The sequence below is a fragment of the Bison bison genome, unplaced genomic scaffold (assembly GCF_000754665.1).
Source record: "Bison bison bison isolate TAMUID 2011002044 unplaced genomic scaffold, Bison_UMD1.0 scf7180017864341, whole genome shotgun sequence".
Taxonomy (NCBI): domain Eukaryota; kingdom Metazoa; phylum Chordata; class Mammalia; order Artiodactyla; family Bovidae; genus Bison; species Bison bison.
In genome coordinates, this window is record NW_011494913.1 from 3,326,829 (window position 1) to 3,336,238 (window position 9,410).

Below are 9,410 nucleotides of genomic sequence, written 5' to 3' on the forward strand. Positions count from 1 at the left end.
CAGAGACCAGCCCACAGCAGACGCCGAGAGTGGACGGAATTCAGCAAGGAGAAAAGCTTGCCTAGGGGCAGACACCGGCCAGGACACAGGCAGGAACGTTCTGAGAAAGCCTCGAACGCATTAGTGCTGCTAATCCTCACCTGCCCATGACTGGCCTGAGTCACTTCATACAGGGAAGTGTGTTCTGGTGAAGATGCCGGCCGCCGCCCAGACCTCACAGTCTGGCTGGACCACCAGCGTGATCCGGGGCCTGATTAGCTCAAAGCAGCATGGCGGCCGGCCAACTGCATGAAATTAAGCATGCCCGAATTTTAAGCTCTCCAGCCGTGGGCTTCGTGCTGGCTCCTGATACATGAGGTAGGATTTTGAGTAATAATTAATTAGAGGGGAAAGCAGAGGAAGCAAGCAAAGGACATCAAGTGGAATTAGGATAATTCTGCCATTCACTTCATTTAACATTCAGAGAGGGCCAACAAAGTGACCGGGCTTAGAAAGAAAGCCGCAGGAAGCGTTCGGCAGTACCCTGATTCCTTCAGTCCCAAGTCCACCCAGGCCAGAGAGGCAGGAGTCCAACTCCAGACTGTCACTTCTTTGCCTTTAGATCACCAGGTCCCACCAATCAATTGGCTCATAGGGTATTTCTAGTTGTCTGTTCCCAAACACTTGCGGGCCCTGTCTTCATTAGAAGGTCCTAACCCCTCATAGAGGTGTTTAGAAAATAAAGCATTGATTATCCCAGGCACCAAAAAAGTAAGCACATGTGCAAGCATATGCAAACGACACCTCCTCCAGGTGTGAACACATCCCCAAGAAGAGCAGCCCACCTCTGCAGAGAGCTGGAAATCTCTTTTATCCCTAGAGGCTTATGCCTGTCAACAAAGAGAGGAAACTTAAAAGGAAACAAACAGCAACAAAGGCCTGACTTTGCCACAGAAATCCCTGGCAGTGACTTATAAGCAGGCTTCCCTCTAGCAGCCCCAAGCCTCTCAGCATCTGGGCAGACGTTGCACCACTTGTCAGGGACCAGTTGGGAGCCAAGTTGTGCTGGGGGCTCCCCCTTTGTGGTATGAGCTGTGGGCCCAGCATCCAGGGCTTCCAACACCCATTCCAGCCATGCCCGAGCAGACAGCACCCGAGGCCCACCTGCGTCACCCCGCAGGGAGCCCTGGGCAGAGCTCCTGGGGCCCCAGGCCCCATCACCTACCTCGTTGATGAAGGAGTGCGCCCCCTGCGGGCTCAGCAGCAGGATGGCACGGCGCAGCGTATCTCGGTAGCGGTTCAGCTCCTCCGTCTTCATCGTGGTGAACAGGCTGGTGAACACGTGGCTAATGTTCTTGTCCACCTTTTGTAAAGACACGTCAAGGCCCAGCCTCGAGGCCTGGTCCAGAAAGCTTTGGAGCCCGCGGATATCTGAGCAGTGGAGAAGAGGAGGGGAGAGAACCATCTTTAAGCAGGAAGGGACCTTGGAGGGTGTCTAACACTACTACCCCCCATATAAGCCTTCCACAAGGACTCAAGTCTGCCTCCGTGGACCAATGAACAAAGGAATGCAAGACGTCTATTTGGTGCCAACATTCTATACCAGCATCCAGCCCCTGGGTAAGTGTCTCCCACCGCAGGGAGCACTTCCTGCCACCAACAGGTTCTGGAGCCAAAAAGTGTCCTGCGTGAAAATTTCCCTTTCTCTCCCTATTTTTTTCATCCAATAGGAGTGAAAGTCCTGGCAGTTCTGTCTTGGTTGCTATATGTGGTGGTGGCCCCTAACCCTGGACCCCCAATCCCTCTACCTGGCTCTGCTCCCCAGGGCTGTGACTCCTTGACCCTCAGTGATGAGCTAAGGCCACTGACTGACCTGGCCTTGCGTGGTTCCAATCTTGGTCCCTGCCCCAATCTTATAATTGAATACCCTGTACCCTCACCCCCCAGCCCTGAGGTCTGGGCACGGTCTTGTTCCAGAGACTTGATTTTCCTAGATGAACTTTCCTCATCCCCTCTTTTTCCAGCTGAAGTGACTGCCCCTCAAGTCCAATGAAAACTGCACATCCTGACTGGATCAGGGGTGAGCAGGTAGTCCGGGACGGTCCTGGACTGGGCGCCATCCTGGCATTTTGGTGGAGCATCTGAGAGACAGGTCTGCTGTTTCCCCTGCGGTCACCAAGAGGGCAGAATGAAAGCCCAGGGCGGGAGGGGACCATGAGGAGCTGGAATAAATCACCAGGGAGCAGGGGTCCAGAAGGAGTTTGGGGCCCAGCTATGTCGCTCATTGGTGAAAACTTACTCTTGTGATGGCAAGCACTGCTGAACATTTTTTAATTAGGACCAAATCTCTCAGCAGCAGCCTTGCATGAGCATCTGACTTCTCCAAAAGGTGATCTGCCCAAAAATGGACCCAGCAAGCAGGTCCGAGAGTAGGGTACAGTCCTGCTGATGTCATTCAAGCCTCTGGATCCATCTGTGAAGCCTGCTTCCCCTGGACTGTTCAGTTTCACGAGTCAAAAAACACCCTTTCCCACCTGAGCCAACTTGGTCTGGATTTCTATCTCTTGCAGCCCAGAGTCTCAGTTCATAGGCCACTTTTTCAGACCTGGGATGTTTCCTTCATCTGGTCCATATCTGTATCCCAGCTCCCAAAGGCAGGCCCTGCCCCTGAGCCACCTCCTCCAGGGGACACTCTGGGCCAGCCTGAATCACACAAACTGTCCTCCTCCAGCACCTGGGCTGTCGATAGGCTTCCCTGGGCACACTCTGGCCCAGCCAGTCACCCAAATTCAAAGTATACAGTGTTAATTCAACCCAATTGTTTTTCCAACCAATCTTTTTTTCACAAACTTTCACTTCATGCCTATTCCACAAATATTCTTGAACTCTACATGTGCCAGGCACCATGCAAGCTGCAGCATGCAAGCAGTGGTCTCTTCCCTGCCCATCTTGCCAAGAGGTCAGGCTCAACAGTAAGTCTAGTCCTAGCTGGATATGACAAGAATGGCCATGGAAAGCCAAGCGCAGTGCCAGGCAGGAGGCCACAGCATCGTGGAGTCATAACTGGGGCTCCGGGGGGCGGGTGCACAGGGTCCCTATTTCCCGTCACGAGGGGAAGCCCTGGAAGAGGTCTGAGCACCTGCCGCAGGCTCAGATGCGTACAGCCTAGAGCAGCCCCTTAACACCCAGGCAAACCATCCATCTACTTTGTGCCTCAGTGTTTTCATCTGTCTGCTGGGAATGAAAGTCCCTGACTGTCATTTTCAGAGGACTGTGAGGAACCACAGTTCATGAAGCTACCCCCTGCTTGCATCTCAGGGGCCTGCATCTGGGATCCACAGAGAGCTGACCTCCTAATCGTCCATCAGAGGACACGGCAGTCCCCAGATGAGAGCCCGAGAGATCGCAAATGTTTGACTGACATTCATGCTCATGTGTTCTAGCCCAGCCATGACCTCAGCCAGCATTGTCCATCATCAGCCTGGGCCCCGGAGCACAAACATGTGCCCAGAGATGCCTGCCTGACAAAGCACGAGGGTTTCAAGGGTACCAAGCAGCAGGATGGGCCCTCTGCATCAAGCCCCCGAACTCCCCCGCAAAGGTGACCAGTGGAGGACCACACAGTGGCTTACATCTGCCCCAGCATCAGGGGCTCCCAACACACAGGCTCTAGGCTGTCAATAACCCTTGGATCCCCCAGAGAGGCTATGCAGTCCCCACCAACCTGCTTGGGACCCTAGATATCTTTAGCCTTAGAAAGAAAAGTGTGAAGAGGTTCTTCAGAGCTTCTTCACCTATCAGAGGCAATGGCAGGACACATGGGCAGAGATGGCTCGAGGACCAGAAATGCAACACCCCAACTTGAACAATTCAGGCCCCGGTGTCAACCCTGGCCCCTCCCTCTCCTGAGCACACGGCACAGTCCGCGCCTGCTAAGGGTAAGCTTGTGAATATCTCAGTACCCAGCAAACACCCACATTCAAATCAGCAGTGGCCTCCTGAGCCAGGCACGCAACAGCTTGTGCCCAAATGATCCATGATGTTCCCCCCTCAATCTGGGCTGTTACTAGCCACCTGTAGCTATTTAAATTTAAACTTAGTTTCATCAAAATTAAATAAAATCACACATTCAGTTCCTTGGTCACACTAGCCACATTTTAAATACTCAGTGGCCACATCTGGATGGTGGTTACCATATTGAATAGCACAAATATAGACCATATGTGATGGGTCATCTCAGAAAGTTCCAGTGCAGGTCTGCCTGAGAAACTGTCTTTTAACCAATGCAGTGTAAGCAATGGTCCAAACATAGGAGACGAGCTGCACTCGGGCCTCCCTATTACCGTGCTTCTTGCCCTGCCACTTTGAAGACACTTCCAGCCCCTACACACAACCACAGGACCTGCTTTGACTCATAAGACCGCTATTACTTGGTACAAGCAGAGGTTAGAGTAAGTGGGCATTTCTGTTTCCACCCTCAGACTCTGCCACCACCAGGAGAAGAGCCCTCGGCTAGCCTCCAGAGGGATGCAGACACATGTGGAGAAGGATCAGGTGGACCAGGCAACTACCCCGGGCTACGTGAATTCAGATGCTCCAGTGAGACCAGAAGAGTTGGACACAACTGAGCGACTGAACTGAACTGAACTGAAGAGATCTACAGACTCACACACACATACAAACACACACACTCACAAATACACAAAAACGACTATTTATAAATGACTTGTTCTAAGCCACTAATTCCGGGGATGGTCTGCTTCTCAGAAATAACTAACTGATAAACCAAATTCATCAGATGCATCATATCTAATACGCCTTAGGAAAAGTTCACTGAAAGAGCAAGACCTGTATCATAAAAAGTCACTCCAACACACAGCTTCCCCACATGGGGTACTGAGTGTTAGCCAGTCCAGGGAGGACACTGGTAGCTTCTGAAGCCCTATCCCTTCACCTGGACACTTACAGTCCTCACTGCCCCATGGCCTTGGCTCTGACCCAGATCTGAGCATAGTTGATGGGACTCGCATGAAGGTAGTACTCTGAGATCCACCATCTACCAGCTCCCACCCCACTTCCGGTGCCTTTCAAGGCCACTGCAAATCTTTAAAGTGGCAGAGACTGGCCACATCTGCAGAGCCATGCTTTACATGAGCATATGTGCAATGAGGGCTCCAACATGGCTGTGTGTGCGCCCACAGGTCCATGAGTCTGGTAGGGGTCCAGGATCCTCATGTGTCACGCCAGCATGACCAGTTCTCACAAGCTGGGGGAGAAGTCCACTCCAGTCTCTTCCCTGAGGTCCCCCTGCCAAAATCCATCTCAACTCACAAGACTGCTTCATTTCCTCAGGGAATAGGAGGTGCCATATGGGGTAGCAACTGTCTTGGGACCCACAGGTACACACAGAGGCATGCACACACAGAGAACACAAGCCCACAGAGCTCCCGCACTGCAACCCCTGAGCTGCTGGGTTTCCGCCTTCTGTTTGGGCAGCCCCTGATGGAGCCGAGCCATCAGAGAGAGTTTAAGCTCCCTGCCAGCGGCTGGCTCCTCATACCTGGAATAAGTGATGCAGGTTGAAGGCAGCGCTCCCACGGGACCACAGCCCCTGGCTACAGCTGCCTGCTCCCACTAGGTTGAAAAGGTCAGCTCTCAGCCCCTGAAATCAGTGCTCAGCTGCACTTGGGAGGGTGGCTGGGGACAGAATGACAGTCAAGAGCACAAGTAAACTTTGCCGCCTGCCTGCTGTTCCCCAGGAATGGGGCCAAGGAGGCCTGCTTCTCCAGCAAAAGTCCCTTCCTCCCTGTAAGACTGAGTTTGTAACGCCACCATACCCCCATCCCCCAACAAAGTCAGCTGCCCACCACTGCTCCCCAAAAAGGGAAAATTCCCCAAGAAGTTAGATAACCAGAGAGATGGGGCTGCTCTCAGGGTACCAGAGTGACCATCCCAGGAGCCCCCTGCCCCCTACAGAGGTCTGGACCTTGGCCCAGGCCCTTCCACTGGGACCTCTCTGTGCAGACCGGCCAGCCCATCCCACCTTCACTGGTGCAGCTCCTCCAACCAGACCCATCTCCACTAGAGAGGGAGACGATGGGGCCAGAGGGGCCTCCCGTCAGCCCCAGAAAGGGCAGGAGGAGGCAAATGGCTAACAGCTCTCCAAGGTGGCTGGGCGGGGGAAGAACCATGAACAAGGACATTGTCATCACCCACAGGGATGACAGAGAGAGGCTCCCGGGAGAGGCACCCTGCTCCCCAGAGAAAGGAAGCAGTTTAGGGAACAGGGGCAAGTACATTCCTGTGAGGAATTTGATGTGAGCACCCCAGGATGGACCTCAGCTGCACTGGCCCACCCTCAAGGGACCTGGTCCCCAGAAGTCCATCCAATGCAAGTCATCCTGTTGACATTCATTCATCCCTTCTTCCCTCCAACATTCACAGAGAGCTTTCTCTGTGTTGATCCCCCTCCTAGGGGCTGGGGCACAAGAACAAATGAGCCCATGGTCGTCCTGCTGGCACAGGACTTACATTTCAGGGGCTGGAGGACAGACTGGAAACAAACAACATGCCTAGTAGGTAATTTCCAACAGTGGTGTGAGTGCGAAGAAAGTAGAGACTGGGGTTCAGGAAACTGCTGGCAGAGTCAGGGTGGGAGCCAGTCCTGGAAACTGCCAGGGGAAGAACGCTCCTGACCAGAGAGAGCACGTGAAAAGCTGCAGAAGGAAGCATGTGGGACGCAGAACGAAGAAGGACCTTGCTCGCCCCATGATGGGGATTGGGCATAGGGAGGACTGGAAGTGTGGAGCCGCCAGGCAAGGAAGCCGGAGTCTCCACCACCTTCAGGGGAGGAGGTGAACACAGTGCCCGAGCCCCAGGCCTCCCCGGCCCCATCCCTCCTCCCCTCCACCGACCAGCTTCCGAATGCTGGGCCCAGGCCCCAACACTCACTTCTCTGCCTACCACCACCCACTCCACAGTGCTCTAAAGCTCTTGCGAAAGCCATCAACCAACAGCAGCCCTTCTCTCTCTTCATTTTCCATGGGTTCTCCAGAACACCCAGCCTGTGACCACCTGACCTTGAAGCCCTCTCTCTTCTCTCTGGGCCTCCAGACGCTCTCGGGCTCCTTCGGCTCCTTCCTCTTTCCTCTTGCTCACACCCCCACATTCCTGAGCCTCCCTCTAGTATCACCCATCAGCCGGGCTCAGGGAACATCAGTACCAGACACCCAGGCTGGCCAAGGGCTCTCCTCTCCTCCTAAACATCCCAGCGCAAGCCCATCTCCACGGCCCCTTCGCAGGTTCTGGCACCATCATTTCCTCCCCGGGACTTCAGCCACAGCCTCCTAGGAGGTCCCCCTGACCCTGTGGCCCTCCCCACCAGTGCCGTCCGCCAGGATGTTTGCAGACTTCACATCTGCTTATGATAAAGCTCTCCTCTAAAACTTTCCATGAATAATACATTTCTTTTAAATTTGCCCAGAAATTAATTTTCTCAAAAGAAGCCATCAATCACAAACAAACAATAAACCTTCAAGAGACTTTATTATTGAACATAAATAAACTCCATACATCTTAGTCTGATACATAAGAGACTCTCTGGTCTTAGCAACATTTTTTAATTTTTACTTTTGTATCACCATCACCTGCCTCCACCAGCAGAAACCACACACCCAAACTCCAGAAAAAGAAGCTCTTTGCCCTTCCCTGGACACCCTCCACACACACACACACACCTAGTACACCACCACAGCACTCCCATATACATCCCCCATGTGTGCACTTACACTCTCAGCTGAGATTCACCCAGTTTGAAATTTACAGAGCCCTACCCTTGCATCGGGCTTCCCTGGTGGCTCAGATGGTAAAGAATCTGCCTACAAAGCAGGAGACCCAGGTTTAATCCCTGGCTTGGGAAGACTCCCTGGAGAAGGGAATGGCTACCCACTCCAGTATTTTGCCTGGAGAATTCCACAGACAGAGGAGCCGGGCAGGCTATATGGTCCATGGCGTCACAAAGGGTCGGACACGACTGAGCTGCTAACACTACTACTATCCTTCCATCAAGGCCCAGTTGAAACCATACCTCCCTGCAGGCCATCTCAGATCCTCAAGTCAGAATTCATATGTCCCCCAAGTTTCAAAGCTCGAGGACCAGGGAAGCAAGAACTAGATCTCTCTCATGTCTTTGTCCAAGCCCAAGTCTCCATGCCTAGCACAGAGTCACGTACAGCCAAAGTCAGTGGAACAAACTGAACCAAAGCAAGAACCAGGCTAAAACCCAGGGCAACTTCACCAACCATGTAATTGTCCTGTATCCGATGGAGGCAAACAAGAAATTGAAATTGGGCAAGCTTTTTCCCCCCAGAATTTAAGGTTATATCTCTAACTATCTCACTACTCCTTCAGGGGGAAAAAAAAAATCATATAGTCATGAGTATTTTAAATACTTTCTGAAAAGTAATTGAAATGAAAAGGACACATTTCAAATTGCTTCCTATACCATTTTCAATTTCCAAGAAATGTCCAAGCACTGAGAGTACTTATAAAGAATATTTTACCATCTGTAATATACATATGTATGTATAAAGGCTGCCACCTCATACCCAGAAGTTCACAGTTAGAAGTGTTTGGGGATTTTTGGCAAATTTTCCAACGCTGAGACACAATTTTCATTCTACTGACTTTTTTAGAAAAATTCCTTTTGTATTTGGCCTCCAAATACATGGTTCAAATAGTTTACCCAAATTCAAATTCATCTCCAAGACCTCTGCTCAGGCTCCTCTCTCCCCGTATTGCTTACTCCCCTCCCCAGCACCAATTCAAAATGCCACCTTTCATGTCATTCATGGAATAGCTACAGAACCGGGGTGTGACGGAGGCTGGGTTTGCAGAGGAGGAAGCACCCACAATTTCCAAGGTAAGAGATCACAAAGACCCGCCTGCTGTGGCTTCGATCAGAAGCTGATGCCCTTTCCCTCTTCTCAGAATCCACTTGGTGCCCCACCTCCCATAACTCAGCTGCCCAGCTGTGGGTCCCTGACTCCCTTCTCCCCCTCTCCTTCCTTGACTATTTCCTGACCGCCTCTCTGGGAACAGCAGAACCTAGAAACTTGACAGCCCTGTCCTCAAGAACTCAAGGAGCTCTCAGTCTTGCATGTAAGACTGAGCCCGCAGCAGAGAGTGGCTCCGCCCCACCATTCACTGAGCACCGCCCACAGGCCAGAGCAGAGAGTGGCTCCGCCTCATCATTTGCTGAGCACCGCCCACAGGCCAGAGCAGAGAGTGGCTCCGCCCCACCGTTCACCGAGCACCGCCCACATGCCAAGAAACACAAGAGTGTGCTTCATTTGCAGACTGCATTTCACGGATGCATTATCAATCCGTGTGGGTGTGATAAAAGCCATCTCCAGGGAAGTCAGGTGGTCACA

The 9,410-nt window shown here is 52.4% G+C and overlaps 1 protein-coding gene across 1 annotated transcript in view; it reads right to left on the minus strand.

Moving 5' to 3' along the window:
- GRID1 (glutamate receptor, ionotropic, delta 1) overlaps positions 1–9,410 on the minus strand; it is a 686,979-nt gene that overhangs the window by 474,291 nt on the left and 203,278 nt on the right. The window contains exon 4 of the mRNA XM_010854508.1: positions 1,205–1,410. Within this exon, the coding sequence (XP_010852810.1) occupies positions 1,205–1,410 (206 nt within the window). The remainder of the gene's footprint in view (positions 1–1,204; positions 1,411–9,410) is intronic.